This window comes from Pipistrellus kuhlii, unplaced genomic scaffold, assembly GCF_014108245.1.
Source record: "Pipistrellus kuhlii isolate mPipKuh1 unplaced genomic scaffold, mPipKuh1.p scaffold_m20_p_1, whole genome shotgun sequence".
NCBI lineage: Eukaryota > Metazoa > Chordata > Mammalia > Chiroptera > Vespertilionidae > Pipistrellus > Pipistrellus kuhlii.
The window spans coordinates 153,509,741-153,526,308 of record NW_023425404.1 but is presented as its reverse complement, the minus strand read 5'-3'; the positions used below and the strand labels follow the sequence as shown (position 1 = coordinate 153,526,308).

The 16,568-nt window shown below is 44.5% G+C and overlaps 1 protein-coding gene across 1 annotated transcript in view; it reads left to right on the top strand.

Moving 5' to 3' along the window:
* Positions 1–2,818: 2,818 nt before the first annotated feature.
* FRAS1 (Fraser extracellular matrix complex subunit 1) overlaps positions 2,819–16,568 on the top strand; it is a 446,031-nt gene continuing 432,281 nt past the window's right edge. Inside the window, exons 1-2 of the mRNA XM_036412793.2 lie at positions 2,819–3,186; positions 10,030–10,061. Coding sequence (XP_036268686.1) covers positions 3,111–3,186; positions 10,030–10,061 — 108 coding nt within the window. The 5' untranslated portion in view covers positions 2,819–3,110. The remainder of the gene's footprint in view (positions 3,187–10,029; positions 10,062–16,568) is intronic.

Here is a 16,568-nt window from a genome sequence, read left to right as displayed (position 1 = left end):
ATATTTTTAAAAAATGCTTACTAAACGTCCATCATAATGAAATAGGTTGTGCTAATATAATTCTTTTTCCAACATCTCAATTTAAATGGACACCCGATATGCCTAATATTACTAAATTATTAGTTGATCCTTTTAACCATTTGGTCATTCAAGGATCTTGGTGCAGGGACTCTGGGGCTACCAACTAGCTCTCTGTCTAATTAGGGTAGAGGGAGGATGATTTCAATGAGCTAGTGCACATGTGTCAAACACAAGGCCCGCGGGCCAAATCCGTCCCGCCAGGCCTTGCAATGTGGCCCGCACCGCACTGTCATCATTGCATTCCGCTGCGTTTCCATCACAATGACAGTTTATGACTGTTCAGTAAACCATTCGGCCCGCGATTTAGGCTGGATTTTAGATTTTGGCCCCTTCTCTGATTGAGTTTGACACCCCTAAGCTAGTGTGTGCCCCTGTGCCAGGCTGATGGTGGAAGGGGGATGCTATCAATATTTATAACTATAGCATATGATGAATTCGGGGAAACTTGGTGATGCCGTTCTCCTCCCTCCCTTCCCTCCTCCTTTCATTTCCTTTCCCTTTTTAAAAAGCAGCACATTTGCATTTAACATGAAAATAACAGATGTCTTATTGAGACTAATTCGAGTGTCATGATTGTATGATTTTTTTAAATAATAAAATCATATTGACTCTTGAAAGAGCCAAATCGTCTAAGTTACTCTTATTCAGTGGTGGCTTCAAAACTTCTATGAGGGATAGGGGTAGGAACACTGTTTGAAGCGGAGTTTTCATAGCACTTTACAAGGTAGTGAGAAAATGTCAACTTTCTAAAGAAAAGAGGGAGTGGATCCTTTTCTGGGGAGGGGGGCGGTTAAGACACCTAACTTCACTTGACATGGCCACTGCTCTCAGGGACTTACCGTTTTTCTCAGTCCATTCTGTCAACAGACTTTTAATGAACATTTACTATGTGCTTCAAACATACAAAGCTGAAAAACAGCCTCTGTCCCTGAGACCACCACAACCCAGGAGGGCCAGAGAGCCAGCTGCACAATATCTGGGACCTCTCAGTACTCACAAACCAGTGCCAGGTTGTCAGAGATTTCCTCTTAGTTCAGGGATCCGCCAGTTACAAGTTAATGAGTCAAACAGTGGGACCCCTCTTGGCGTTCAATGCTTGGACAAACTCTACTCCTTGGACAAACTCCTTCCCACAGGCTCGTCCATCTCAGGTCAGCGGAGCGGCCCAGAATGTCTCTTCTCGGAGCCAATCAGAAGCCAGTCAGCCAGCATCTCCTAGATGCAAACATTCTCATCTTAAAGAATGCTTATTTAACCTTAGCTCAGCTATTTTTATTTTGTTAAAAAAAACACCAAAAAAACTAAAAGCAAACAAAAACAACAATAAAAAAAAATACAAACAGCTTCGGTTACTCAGTGCTGACCGGGAATCAAGGCCTCCGAGTTATAAGTGTGCGCTGGAGTCTGCCTTGCCCTGACATTTACTTCCCAGTCGGGGGCGTTTGGGGGCGCAGAGCCCGCATCCCGGGGAGGTGGAGGTGCTCTCTCGGTGGGAGGCCCCGCCTGGACACACACGCCCAGAGCCTCCCAGGCTGCTGGGTAAACCCGCGACGCGGCGACGGAGGGTCCCAGAGCGAGGAAGATGGATCGGTTCTGCCTTTCGCACTTAGTCCTGCAGGAGTGGCGGGGTGTGTGTGTGTGTGTGTGTGTGTGGGGGGGGGGGGGGGTGAGGGGAGCGCCAGGGCCTTTGAATGGGGGTGCACCCTACTCCGTTCATGGGTCTCTCCCTGCGTAAGGGGTGTGGACCCGGCTCACACAACCCTCCGCTGCGCCTGAGCAAGGACCATGCCACCTCCCCTCCCACCCCTCCTCGGTGGTGTGACCACTTCTGATCCCGCTCCAGACAAAGGCCATCTGAACTCCTGCAGAACGCAGGAGGGGATCAGGTTGCTCTCTAGGTTTCCCCTCACCACCACCGCCCCTCCCCGCGCCCCCCCTTCCCCACGTGACTCTCTGGAATCTTTGCCAAAGCCCCGTGTCCCTGGGTCCGTTTTCACGCCCCGCACTGGAGGGAGGAGAGCGGGGAGGGAGGCGGAGCGTGCCTTTCGCACACCGGCATCCAAAGGGGGCCTTATTCTGTGCGTCTCCGCGCTCTTGGGTGTGAGTGGCATCGAGTTCGGGGGTCCTTTCCAGCCCCTGTACCTCTTTCCCTCCGTGCATTTACCATGATGGCTCCTCCCCCTCTCCCGTGAGCACACCTCGACCCCGCAGACCCGCTCCGCGGCGCTCAGTGCGGAGGCAGCTGTGGGCGTGGAGCGAGCCGCGCCGCCACAGCCCCGCTCACCGCGGCGGCGGGGGTCGGGGGCGAGCCCAGTAGCTGCAGCGCCCCCCGCGCCGCCGGCGCCCGGGTCTTTCCTCGGAAGCTCCGGGACCTCCCTGCTGCAGGGAGCGCAGCCCGAGGCGGCGCCCGGCGGCTGCAGCGCCCGCGACTCCAACACCCGCGACTCCCCGGAGCTGCCCGCAGCGGCCGCGCGTCCCCGGAGCTGCCCGCAGCGCCGAGCAAAGTTTCTTGCGAGCGGCCCCCCGCGGCCAAGGTCCGCCGAGCCCCGCGACCCGCGGAAGGGTGGGTGGGTCCTTCCGGGCTCCTGGCGACCCTCTCTGCCGACGCAGCGCCGACGTCAGGTGCCCAGCGAACTTTCCAAAGCCGCTGCTGCAGGCGCACCAGCGCGGGGAGCTCCGCGGCGGGGAGACCCCGGAGCGCAAGGCGCCGGCCTCAGGGAAATAGACGTTGGGCGAGCCCGCAACTTTCCTGCGAGACCAGCGCCGGAGAACTGCGCCCTGCCTCCTCCCGAGCTCAGCCCGCGCGTTGGCGCCCAGCTTGGCTGGAGAGCTGGGCGGAGAGGGGATCGGATCCCCCGCCCACCCCGGCGGCGCCTCCGGGGCTGGATTGAGCGAGCTCTCCATCCAGCGCCTCGTTTCCCAGGAGGGGCCGCCCGCCCTCTCCCCCCGCCTGGAGCCGGCGTGTTGGCCGCCCGCGGGCTCTCGGATGCTGAAGGCTGGGCGCCGCCAGCGCGGGTGCCGAGGCGGCGATGGGTGCCTGGAAAGTGTGGCTCGGGGTGACCCTCGCGCTGGCGGAATTGGCAGGATTGCCTCATCCCTCTGAAGGTGAGAGCGCGGCGGTGTGTGTGTGTGTGTGTGTGTGTGTGTGTGTGTATCCGTGCTGTTTAACAAACCAGCGGCTTTATGGGATGGTGGGCCAGGTGAAAGTTTTTTTGGGAGGATGGGTAGGTGGGAATAGAACAGGAAGGGGCTTTTTCTGAGACTTCCACTCCTGATGGTTTTGCATTTGGATCACCAGCCCATCTCTCTCTTCTCTCTCTCTCTCTCTCTCTCTCTCTCTCTCTCTCTCCCTCTCTCCCCCCCCCCCCCCCCCCCAATGCGTTTGGGTGGGTGGGTGCCGGGTTGAGGTGGAGTCTCTGAAACTGGATTCTCTATCTTCCCACTTACCCGCTGCTCCCATGGGAAAGCAACTACATGGAGCGTAGGTGCCGAGCGAGCAAGCGCTCTCACCTGTGTGAAAACACGTTTTGCTGCTCCCAGGAAACATGCAATCGGCACCCAAAGCCCCCGTGGCTCCCCCACCCTCCTCGTCCCAAAACATCTCCCTTCCAGCCCAGGGGAGATTTTTTTACACCGAGCTGCTGAGAGCGTGTTCTGGACGGAGGCAATTCCATGGCACGGAAAGGAGTCTTCCCGGTACAGGGAAGCAGGAAGCTTCCTGCCCGGAGAAGAAGCGGTTAATAAGTTTCGCCTAATTCTCTTACTTAGCCCCCCCCTCCTGCCTCCAACTTTTCTTCCCAAACACCCCGGGGCTCGGGTAGAGAGAGGAGGCGGTGGGGATTGTTGTCGCCATGATAGCCAAAGCCATCTGGGCGCGGGGAACTAAATGAATTAATAAGTAAATCAATTGATCCGGGGGCGGGGGGATCGTGGGGTGGCGTCCCCTGCGCCCACCTGCTCGGAGCAGCCGGGAAGTCGCCCCTCTAGCGCGCAGGGAGGGAGCAGGGGCCGGCGGGCTGGAAGGAAGGCGGCTAATTCCCGGGCACTCGGCTTCCCCCCTGGGCTCCATTCATTATTCATCCAGCTGCGGAGGGAGAGCTCACCTGCCCCGCCGCGATCAGAGCCGCAGCCTCCGAGTGCGCGGGGCGGGGCGGGGCGTGGCGCCTTCCGGGTCCCGGCGCCGCGTGGGGGCGGCTCGCGGGTGCTGAGCCTCCGGCGCGGGACTGGGGACGGCGGCTGGCTCCCCGCCCCCCAGGTCTCCTCGACCCTCGGGAGGACAAAGCCCTGCCTTGGGTCGACCTCCAGCCGCCAGGGCAGGTGCCTTTTCCTTGCTAGTTTCCTACTTTCCCGGGACCAAGTGGCATAGCCTGGGAAGTCCATGCAGAGCTGTGAGGACTTTTCCATGGATCAAGGAACTGCCTGGAAGTATGTCAAACGTGTTCTTTCCCCCGCGAAAAGCACGTCTGAGGCCTGGGCAGCCTTCCTTCAAAACAGGGCAAACCTGTACAAACATGTCTGTATTCTATATGTGCGTGTGTATGTGCACACTTAAAAAATAAAATAAAACGTATAGGGCTTAATTATGACAATAAACCCAGATGGGAGAATCGATCCAGGCCACCCGAATCAGAACTGGAGACTTAGAAAAATGACGTTTTCCTTTGGTGGTGACAGTGTCTGATTCAGAGTCACATCCCAGCAGCGCAGGAAAAAACGTGCTACCTTTCCCAGATAGCTCACCAGGGGGCAGTTGGAATGAGTCAGTTTTACAAAACCAAATCTTTTGAATTACAAAAGCCATTATTATTAAGAGCCTGCAGGGTTCACTCTCTGGAAGACTGGTTGATGTACTGGGCAAAGTTCAAGAAACTTTTGAAGGGGGAGGAGGAGTACAGGGCACAAGGGGGCTATTCTTCCAAAGCCCAAAGCCAGAAGGCAGATATCCCCTGAGGGGTCCCAGACTGCCAGGGGGGACAGACGAGACACCCGCCCCCCTCCCCCCACCACTGTATGAATTTTGTACACCGGGCCTTTAGCTATTGATAAAGGCCCGGTTTCCATCTTTCTCACTTAACTGAGGGTTTAATTAGGATGGGTCCTAATTATTCTTATATATCCAACTCAGTTCCTACTATACAGTAGGTGCTTAAAAATATTGGTTAGAAGTATTGCCAAATCATATTCTTTTGAACTAAGATGGACTGGCTTCCCCCATAAGCTTCCCTATGACTTTGAATGAATCTCCTAACTTCTTTGGGTTGTAATGGTTACCTGTCTTACCAAATGCAGAGTTGGACGAGTGATAGTTCTAAAATACTTTTGCTAATCATCCAGACTAGGGGGGGGGGGGGGGGAAATCAATATTTGCTGTCTTATTCTGTGGTCAGTTGCAACTTCCTCAATCTGAATTTTATTTTAATTATTAAGAGAAACATGAATTATTGGCACAGATAATTTACGTTGTCTTATATTGCCTTCTGACAAACTATTATGGTTTGAGAACTATATAAAATTAAGATGTTACAGAGACACTTCTAGCAAATATGACTGCTTTTTTAATCTGACTAGTTCTGCCATGGAATTTTCTGGAGAAGTGCATCTTGAGTTATATTGATGGGGAAGACCTGTGAACTTTCACGATAGAACATGTTGGCTTGGGGACAGGAAAAGACTACCTAATTGGCTGTTAAGACAACTGAATTCTAGCCTGTGTCCCATCACTGCGCATGTGACTTCCACCAGTTCCACAATCTTCCAGGCTTCCCCTTAAATGTCATTAACAGAATGCAATGAAAAGGATCAGTTGATTGTGTGTTTTATTCAAGGGTGTACCCGCATGTTTGCTTCTACTCTTGGCTGGAGAGTCTCTTCTGTGTAAGATTCAATCCTCAAAACTCAATATTAAGAAAGAAGACATTGGCTGAGAAAAATAGCCTCTCTTCACTTTTTTTTTTTTTTTCATTCTACAAATCTTTATTGAGAGCTTATGTGTGAAGTTATTTCTGTTAGGGGGATACAAACATAAAATAATAAACCTGTCCTTAGGAATTTAAATATCCAGAAATCATCAATTCCATAAAGTAGCAGTAGGGGTATGTGAATATTGGTCCTTGGTGGGTTTCCCAATATTGAATAATGGCAACTTTGCCTCTTTTCGTTTTCAGATTTTGGGTGTTGTACACCAAATATTCCTTATTCAGTGAGGGCTCAGCCATCTGCATTCACTGTTGTGGACCTGAGTGGCAATATCACTCCATTTTGCTCAGGCAGATATAATCATAAAGCTTCCAGGAGAGAGGAGAGGACTTCCCACTGGCAAAGTTAGAGCCCTGTGCCAAGTCTTGGAATAGTTCAAGAACAGTTGCCCCATTTTCATTTTAACTACTTTATTAATTGATCTGAATCCTGATTGGTAATAAACAGGATGTGGATAGTCCTGTCAGTCTAGAAAATGGATCTGCTTTAATGCTTCCATATAAGCCATATGTTGAACTGTAACATGACATAAAGCTCAAACATTTAAATGGCAACATGTGGCTGCTTGTTCCTAAGGAGTCATGTTTTTGTGATACCATGCTCTCCAAGTCTCTTTATATCTTACGGTCATATCTGTTCTTTGAACTAATGGGTCTGACTTTTGTTTGGATTTGACTTCTCTAACTTACTTAGTTTACCAGGTTCAGTTTCTATAGTGAATAATACTGGTGCAAATTATAGCTCAAATTTTATCTGTAAACTTTAGATTCATTGTAACGTGCAAAAGGGATTAAAAGCAGACACTTACTCGTTTAAATGATATGAAGTAACATTTTGCCTATGAAACTTGCAAGAAAGGAGCCAACCACCTGGGAGAAAGACCTTCCTTCTTGGTGCATATGATCACTTCACCCTGCAAAACTTCATGTGCTTTCTCACAGGGTGCTAGAAATTAAATCAGTTAGCATCTCAGTTGTATTCGATGCCCTGACACTAGCAAATATTTTGGTCAGAGAACGCCAGGTCTCGTTATCTGATTTTTCTTGTTTTCCCTTGAAGAAGGTTTGTTTCTAGATGAACACCATCTGTCAGAAGTCACCTTGAAGAGTTTTCTTTAAAGTTCAAGAACTATCTAATAAAGAGTGAATATGCAGATTGACCACCACACCATCACAAAGACAGTGGCACCCATAGCCACAAGATGGTGGTGCCCAGTCCCCTCAGCCTCGTTGGAGTCCTTTCTGCCCTGCTGAGTGGGGTGGGCAGCAGGCATACAGTGTGGCCAGACCTTCCCTCAGCCCCCTAGCCACTCAGGGAGAGCCTTAGGTGCAGGCAAACCTTGGATGGTGGCTGGTCAGCCAGCCAGGGCCACTCAAGCTCAGGTAACCTGGGCTGGCTGAGGCTTGCACTGCTGGCAGTGGCAGCAGCAGAGGTGTGATGGGGGCATCACCTTCCCCTGATTGCTGGGTTGCCTCCCACCCCTGAAGGCTTCCAAACTGTAAGAGGGGGCAGGCTGGGCTGAGGGGCTCCCCTCCAGTGCATGAATTTTCATGCACCAGGCCTCTAGTGAAGTCATAAATGTAAACCTCAGATAGAGCTGCAATCATTCCAGTACTCCTTACTATGAAAGAAAGTGATGAGTGGAGTGAGTAATTTTGTTTTCTGCATTATATGAGTTGATTGATGATGGAAAAGGCCTGTGTGCTAGGTCAGAACCTGAAGCTGCTCCCAGCATCCAATGCCAGCAAGCCTCCCAACTTCATCTGCTGCTGGGTGTGAAGCATGTGCCAGTGTGGGAGAAATAAGCTTGCTTGGAGGACTGCATCTGGCCATGGGTGGTGATAAATGTTTGATAGGACTGGGCATCACTGGAATGCTTTATTTTCTCTAGAGAGTAGAAATGAGGTTTTGGAAGCTGTGTTAATGAAGACTCATTTGTGCAGCTGCCTTCCGGGGAAAGCTGTTCTGGTTTAGGAAAGCCCTCAGAGGGCAAAGCTTATTCTTTTGGAATTGTACATCATGGAGCGACCCACATTGAGTTGTTTCCCTTTCCTAATGATGGGATTTACCAGCACTTACACACCATTTTTGACTTGAGTCTCTAGCAGATGTTTGGCTTCACCAAATGTGTATGTGGTGGTGGCACACGCTCAATGCTGATTTATTTATTTATGTATGTATGTATGTATGTATGTATGTTATAGTGAGTTTATAGCATCCACCTAAAACTTCCAGAAATGGACTTTGATGTGGGTACTTGAATACTTCTTTAGACACTTGATTTCTTTTGGAGCTTTGAAAAGATATTGGCTTGTGTAAAGCAATGCAATGAAATTATTTGAGGATAGTCTCATTCTAATGGTTAACTTTTGTTGTTTATTCTAAAGGTTAAATTTTGTTAAATTGTGCCTACGTGATGATCTTTATGTTTATTTTTAAACATCAGAAGTAATTAAATATATCTATTTAATTTAGAAATGCAGTTGTCTTGATATATATTTATTTTGAGTTATGTATGATTATTTTATATATTGAGTGGGACAAAAATAGGTTTGTAGTTGTTCAAATGGAAAATAATACAATAATCAATAAGTAATAATACAAGAATAAACTCTGTTTTGCATACTCACAACTATAAATCTACTTTTGCCCTACTCTGTGTACATATATATTTCACATATGAATATTCATCCTTTTTAATGGCATACTATAGACTGAAATACTAAGTCTTAGGATTAGGGTTTCTTAAAGAAAAATAAGTCAGTTGGATTCAAGGTTTTTATCTTGAGTTATTCTTAGTTGAATGTCAAGGGCACAAAAGTTATTTCAGTAAATTTGTCCACAGAGATCTTTGATTCAAATGCTAAGTGTAAATAGCCATCTCATTTTTTTTTTTGAAAATTGTTTTTAATTCCATTATTAGTGGATGAGATAGACCAGTCTTTTCCTGGTTAATATTTTTGAATGATCTGTTGAAGGCCAAGCACTGTAGTAAAATTAAAATGTTTCCTTCCCTCTGGACACCAAGAGTAGCCTGGTGTGAAGCTGCGCTTCTGCTAACCCAGTCTCAGTGCAGCCTCAGTCTCTGAGTGAGCAGCTGTTAGCACACAACCCACATGTTCCTAGATTAAAGCAACAACTATTGTGCTGTTCAAACACTGGTTGTGAATATACGTGAACGTTTTTGTTAATTAATGTTGTAATTTCACATTGTTTTCAAATATAAAGCTTAGAAAAGATTTATTTTATAATACACTAGTTATTCAGACTATATAGGCTGCCCCATTCAAATTCAGCCTTATTTTCTAACAGAGCAAATCTGTGGGGGTGGATACAACACTTCCACATCCTTAGCAAGGCTGTCACAAGGGAGTCCACAAGAATGAATTCATAAACCGTGGATACAGGCACAAAGTGCTATGAGCTCAAAGGAGAAAGGGCATAATCTTATGGACTGGAAAGCTTCACGAAGGAGGTGGGATCATGTTCAATGAACTTGAGGAGACCGCATGCATCTCCTGCAGGTAACACAGATGAGCAAAGGCATTGAAATACGAAAGCATTATCACAGGATCCTAAGTTGGCCTCTTGAGTTGAGCTGGAGAACTCATGTTAGCAAAGAGTGGCAGAGAAGCCTGGATGAGTCAATTGGGGCTGGATTATGAAGGCTTTGCTGATTTATCACAAATGAAAATAGACACTGTAATTATAGCATGTCATTATAAATGCATTTATTTTAAAACTCAAATACTAAATATTAATGATGCTTTTTCTCATGTATACACAAGAAGTCTTATTTTGGTGTATGAGGTTATTTCCCCCAGGGTCAGGATGCTCAAATTTTTAAGGTTTTGGGAAGTGCAGTTTGCTGATTACGATGCATATAGACTCAATATTTCCGTAAGTCTGTTGGGGTAGTGCCAGTTGGCTTCCTATGCATCCCTTTTAATTCTTATTTTGTTTTCTCCACAGGTGCTTGTGTCTATCAGGGTTCCTTGTTGGAGGTAGGTCATTCTTAATATTTTTTGGCTTACTTCTTTTGAATGTAAAATGCTTGGCTGAGGTTATTGAGTGAGTGAGGTGACCCTGTCAACCTGAAATATGTTTATTTTCCTTCGAAGTTTGAGGATTATCCCTCATCCTGGCACAACCATACTCAATTACTTGATACCTTTTTCAGAGTGAATTAGTTCCATTCGGATACTCAGGTATTGAAGGAGAAGTATAAACACTCTGCACAATTTGCATTCCATGGCTGTCGTTGGTGTTTTTTCAATCAGAGAGAAAATTAGATCCCGTTCTCTTGTCAGATATGCACTAGGGCACAATTTGTTTATCTTCCTGTTGCATTTGCCTCTTCTCTTGAACACTCTCCAAAAAAAGGTGTGATTATTAAATTGAGTGCAATGTGGAGGATCCTTGACTGTTGCTTGGAATTATAAATTTAAGGTTTGGTAAACAACAAACAAATTAACATTTTATTGCTGAAACTTTGCCATGTAGAGTGGAATTGATTTTGAATTTAAAGTCAGGATAACTTGGGGGAAAAGCTGAGGCAAGTCTCAAGCATTTCTTTTCATTAATAATGTACTATGGTGCATAACAGTGTGTTAAAGCCTTATTGAAAAAACTGTCTATGCTCCATCAACTCTAATAAATGGTGCGACAAGTCATTCTTCACCACTTTTTTATTCTGGTTTAATAAATGCTGTAATAAAAACAGAACTGAAATGGTTGGAACGAGTTTGCTCATTTCCATCACAACCTGCTGTTGACATGTGTGATATTAATAAGTCATCTTGGATTATCCTGGTGGTGTTGAAATAGATGAAAGATTTCTGAAATATCTAGGAGTCCAGATAATTGTAGATGTTTACAGTAATATTCTTGAATCTGAACTTTATGCAATATAGTAACTGGAGATTTATGGGATTTTCTTTTTCTGTCTTTATGTTTCTCTATTGAAGAATCAGGAGAAAGACATTTTCCTGTCTTTCTCATTTCATACCCTTAAAAACCTACTTTTCCTTCTGTTTATTCTTTAATACATTTTAGGACTCATTTAAAAAAATCAATGTGCTTTAAAATACATCATCAGTTTTGGGGAGCTATAGTAGCTGTTATAGACAAGTCAGTTATCCATGTTAATACAAAGAAAATTGCTTATTGTATAGAGTGTTTTATAATTTTTCAATATATTTTCATAGCTATTGATCCACCTGATACTTACAATAGACCAGTGAAATAAGCAAGCCACACATTAGTTTACACCTTCCCCCTTTTTAACAAAGAACCAAGGATGAGAGAAAGATTAAAAGATTTGCTAAAGGTAATCAACTATTAAAAACAACCCATCTTTTTTTAAAAAAAATATTTTATTGATTTTTGTACAGAGCAGAAGGGAGAGAGATAGTCAGATCGATGAGAGAGAGTCATCGATCAGCTGCCTCTTGCATATCCTTTATTGGGGATATGCCCACAAACAAGATACATGCCCTTGACCGGAATTGAACCTGGGACCGTTCAGTCCCCAAGCCGACGCTCTATCCATTGAGCCAAACCAGTTTTGGCCAAAAAGCAACCCATCTTTTTTTCCCCCCTGTCGTTCTGCTTTTATCTGAATAAAAGTGACTAGACTATCTTGTATATTTGACGTTGTTGTGTGTTATTGTACATTTGAATATGAAAGCATCAAGTACTTGGAGAGGTCAATTTGATCAAGATAAAGTAGAGGCTGTCTAGTCCATTTGTATTTAACAGATGATCTTGCTCCAATCTTTCAGGCCCCAAGGTTCATGGCTGCCCAGGTCTAGTATTTTGTACTTTAGTGCAGCATCAGCACAGTCTTGACCCTTCTGGTTGGCTTCTTGGTTTACCAAGACTCTGCTATGTTTGTTCCTAAACCTCCTCAAGCGTGAGGTACTTACTATTGTAGTTCTGCAATTCAATCAGAAAGGCAATACACTTACTGCAATCACAAACGTTATTTTTAAATTATTTTTAATTGTTCAACTATAGTTGACATACAATATTAGATTAATTTCAGGTGTAAACTCCAGTGATTAGACATTACATAACTTACTAAGTGATCATCCTGATAAATCTTGCACCCATCTGTCACCATATGTAGTTATTAGAATATTACTGACTGTATTTCCTATGCGGTACTTTGCATCCTCATGACTGTTCTGTAACAACCCATTTGTACTTCTTAATCCCTTCACATTTTTCATCCATTCTCACAATCCCACTTCCATCTGACAACCTTCAAAATGTTCTCTGTATCTATTGGTAAGTTTCTGTTCTGCTTGTTGGTTTATTTTGATTTTTAGATTCAATTGTTGCTAGATATGTATTTATTTCCATTTTATTGTTCATATTTTTTACTTTTTTTCTTCCTCTTAAAGAATACTCTAACATTTACTGTAATACTGGTTTGGTGTGGTGAATACCTTTAGTTTTTCTTGTCTGGGAAGCTCTTTATCTGTTCTTTGATTCTAAATGATAGCTTTGCTGGGTAAAGTAATCTTGCTTGTAGGTCCTTGCTTTTCATCACTTTGAATATTTCTTGTTAATCCATTCTGGTTTGCAAAGTTTCTGTTGAAAAATCAACTGGCAGTCTAACTCCCTTATTGGTAATTAACTGCTTTTCTCTTGCTGCTTTTAAGATTCTCTCTTTGTCTTTAACTTTTGGCATTTTAATTATGATGTGTCTTGGTGTGGGTCTCTTTGGAGTTATCTTGTTTGGGACTCTCTGTGCTTTCCTGGACTTACCAAGTTAGGGAAATTTTTGTTATTATTTTTTAAATAGGCTTTCAATTTCTTGCTCTTTCTCTTCTTCTTTGGATACCCCCATGATGCAAATGTTGGCACTCTTGAAGTTGTCCTAGAGGCTCCTTACACTGTCCTCATATATATATATTTTCTGTTCTGATTGAGTATTTTTTGCTTCCTTATATTCCAACTCGCTGATATGATTCTTGGCTTTTTCTACTCTACTGTTGACTCTCTATAAATTATTCTCATTTTTGTTAGTGTATTGAAGATTATTACTAAACAAACATTTACTGAGTGACAACTGTACCTGCTATTCTAGGCATTAAGAGTGCATCAGTGAACAAACAAACAAAATCCTTGCCCTCATGAAGCTCTAATTCTAATGAATAAAATATATACTTATGCCAGATAAGTGCTATGGAGAAAAACAATATAGGGTAGAAAAGGCTGAATGGGGGCAAGGATGGCCACTTGAAATAGGATGATAGGGAAGTCTTCACTAAGAAGGTGACATTTGAATAAATACCTGATTATAAGAGCTACCTTCCTAGCTATCCAAGAGAAGAGAATTCCAGAGAATGGAAGAACAGCAAGTATAAAGTATGTGTGTCCTTTTGAAAAAGTGTGTGGAGGTCAGAGTGACTGGAGCACATGACCAAGGGGGAGGATGGCAGGCGATGAAGTTAGAGAGGTGGGCAGAGTATATGTCATTTTAGTAAGCGTGTGAGTCATCGGAGGCACTTGACTAGAATGACAAAGTCTGACTTACAGTTTAGTTAAACCGCTGAAATGTGAATGTGAAAAGAAATAGCATTCTTGTTTCTAGGGAAACAATGTTGAACACTTTAAAAAGACTCCATAGAGGTGAGTCACTAAAAGTTTGCTGTCAAATTAAGTGTGAGAGAAACAACAGCAAAAGATTGGGGAAAAACACAAAGATCCAGAGAGATTTTGCATTTGAATTTATTTGCAACCATTTTAAGGAACTTCACACTGGAAATGGAGATGATGCATTTTGGAGAGATAGTTAATTGTCTGCATAATCCATTGCTGCTCTCATTGTGACCTAATCTTGAAGAAAGGCATATGCTAATGAAATGGAGTGAAGGCACATTTACATTTTTTAAAATTAAAATAAAGAATTTAAGAGCATGTATATTATTCTAGGATTCTCTGATTAAACAACATGGTGAGTGAGAGGATTTCTACTCAGTTGGGAGCTGGCTCTGAGGATGGTGGTGTGGTGTCCTTGTGCCAAGCTTTGTAATTTCTCCCACAGCATTTTAGAACTAGGAATGACTTCAAAGAGCATGTAGTCCACACTTTCTATCTTATGGTGGCAAGAAGATGAAATTCTTGAACTTCATTCATTTCTCAGAATGGAGAGTAGGTCTGTGAAAATGGCAAAGCATCAGTTTTACCTGGAAGAATTCCGTAAAAAATATCAGGCAAACCAGGACACTGATCTAGGCACCAGCTGCTAATTGCCAATTCTCAACCTGTCTAGTTAGGCTTCCTTGCACTGATAACTTTTCAGTTGCCTAGGAAGCTGCCATGTTTAGTCAGATATTCATGGCCCCATGTTTCTCTTCTCCCTCCTCTGCTAAAGACCAGCTCTGTGACCTGGAACAGCTACATGGCCTTCCCGAATCTCTTTCACCTCATCTCTGAAATGGGGATAACTAAAGCCTCTCCTGGAGTGTTTTTGTGGAGTAAGAAGATAATGTGGAAGATGCCCAGAGGCAGCACCTAGCATGTGCTTTTCCACCCTGACACATTCCTCTTTACCAACCAAGAATAAGAAGAGTCAGGGATAGTTATTAAGCATGTACTATGCATTTCATACTCTCCACTTTGTCCTTTACAGATAAGGAAACCGAGGCTCAGGAAGTCTGAAACATTTACCCAAAATTACACAGTTAGTCAGTGTTGGAGGAAGAGAGGGTTCTAATCCAGTTCCGGCTCTGACACCATTTAACTGAGCATCTTGTTTCTCACTGCCAAGCCAGCCTGCTTGTTGTCTCTGAACACAACTAGCTTATTTCACCGTCAGTCCTGTGTGCCCACCCCCTCCCTGCTGCACCTGCCACGCAGTTGTCTCTGCCAGTCTCTGTCCTGACCTGCAAAAGCCAGCTGTCCCTGGCTAACCCCTTTCCACTTCGCTGAGGCTCAACTGCGCTAGTGTGTATGAGATTTGCATACCAGGCAGAAACATTTAGGGGGTCACTTCATCTTAAAAAAATGTATGATCACACACACACACTCACTCACACACACACTCACACATTCCCAACAATATATTGTGTTTCCCAACTTTTGACAACTCAGTGGACTAGCGGTGACATTCTGGATTATCTGGTTCTTAGCCACCTGAAACTATCTCATGTATGTACTGACTTCAGCTGTCTCTCTTCTCCCTTCTTTAACATTACTTCCTCTACCTTTCTTTCCATGCCTCAGGTCAGAAATTACCTGAAGGCATTCAAAATACCCAGGAAGGTCTTATACCTTCAGGAACACTGGCTACTCCACTTGGGGGTATTTTTCCTCCCCTCCAATATCCCTGCACCTCTGGGCTCTCAGGACTTTATTTTTATTTATTTATTTTTTTAAGTCAGCCCTTGTGGAAAAGAGAGCATGGCTGGGTTAAATCAGAAACCTATCAGAGGAAAACTACATGCTTAATATGTTCATTTGTCACTGGGGCATTTAATGGGAAGAGGAAAACACATGTTGTATATCAAAGTTTTCACCTATCTTCTGTTCTTTTCCAATTGTCTGAGTAGAAGAATTTCACTTTATTTTGGCATCGCCACAAGCAAACATGCCTTTGGTAGGTTCTTCCTGGGGGTAGATGGACTTTTCACCTCAGTCTTTACATCTGGAAAATGGAGGTGAGCTGTTTCCTTCACTGGGTTGTTGTGAAGATTAAAGGAGATAAACAGGAAGCCGTACACTTCTTCCCTAGACCAAAAGTATCAAATGTTTGGATTTTCCTACTTGGGATAGTTTTACTTACAAATGCTGGCAGAGTGAATCATGAGGCACTAAAGTATAGCACACTTGAAAGGAAAAAAAAAATCAAGGATAATTAAACACATGGAGTGTCTCCTATATATGGTATAACACTGGAAAGACCCAGACTTTGGCGCTGGAATCTCGGTAGTGCTGCATGCTTGCTGTGAGTCCTCAGATGTGATATTTAGTGCAGAGAGCTATGTTCCTCATCCTGCTGATGTGAAGATTAACCGAAAGTATGCATGGGTGTGAACTTCAGAGCTGTGCTCGGCAAGGAACCAGCACTCATATCATCTTAGTTGGCAACACAGTGTCAGAGTGGAAACAACGGAGTGATAAAGCCCAGGTCCTGTCTTGGTTTTTGGGCCCTGGCTCTGTAATTGCGAGCTGTGTCACACTGAGTAAATTGTTTGAATGAAATGAGGTCTCCGTTTCTAAATTTGTACGATGAGAGAGTTAGATTAGGTCCTCTCCCAGATTCCTCAGGGCAGTGCTGTCCAATGGAACTTTTCACTGCTGATGGAAATGTCCCAGAGAGGCTTTCCAGGAGGGAGCCACGACCCGTATGCGCTCAGTGAGTACTTGAAATGTGGCTAGTGACACTGAGAAACTAATGTTAAGTTTTTTGCTTGAAATTAATGAATTTACATTCAATAGCCACATGTGCCCCTTGATTACTATATTGGACATGCGGCTTTAGAGCTTTAAAATTCTTA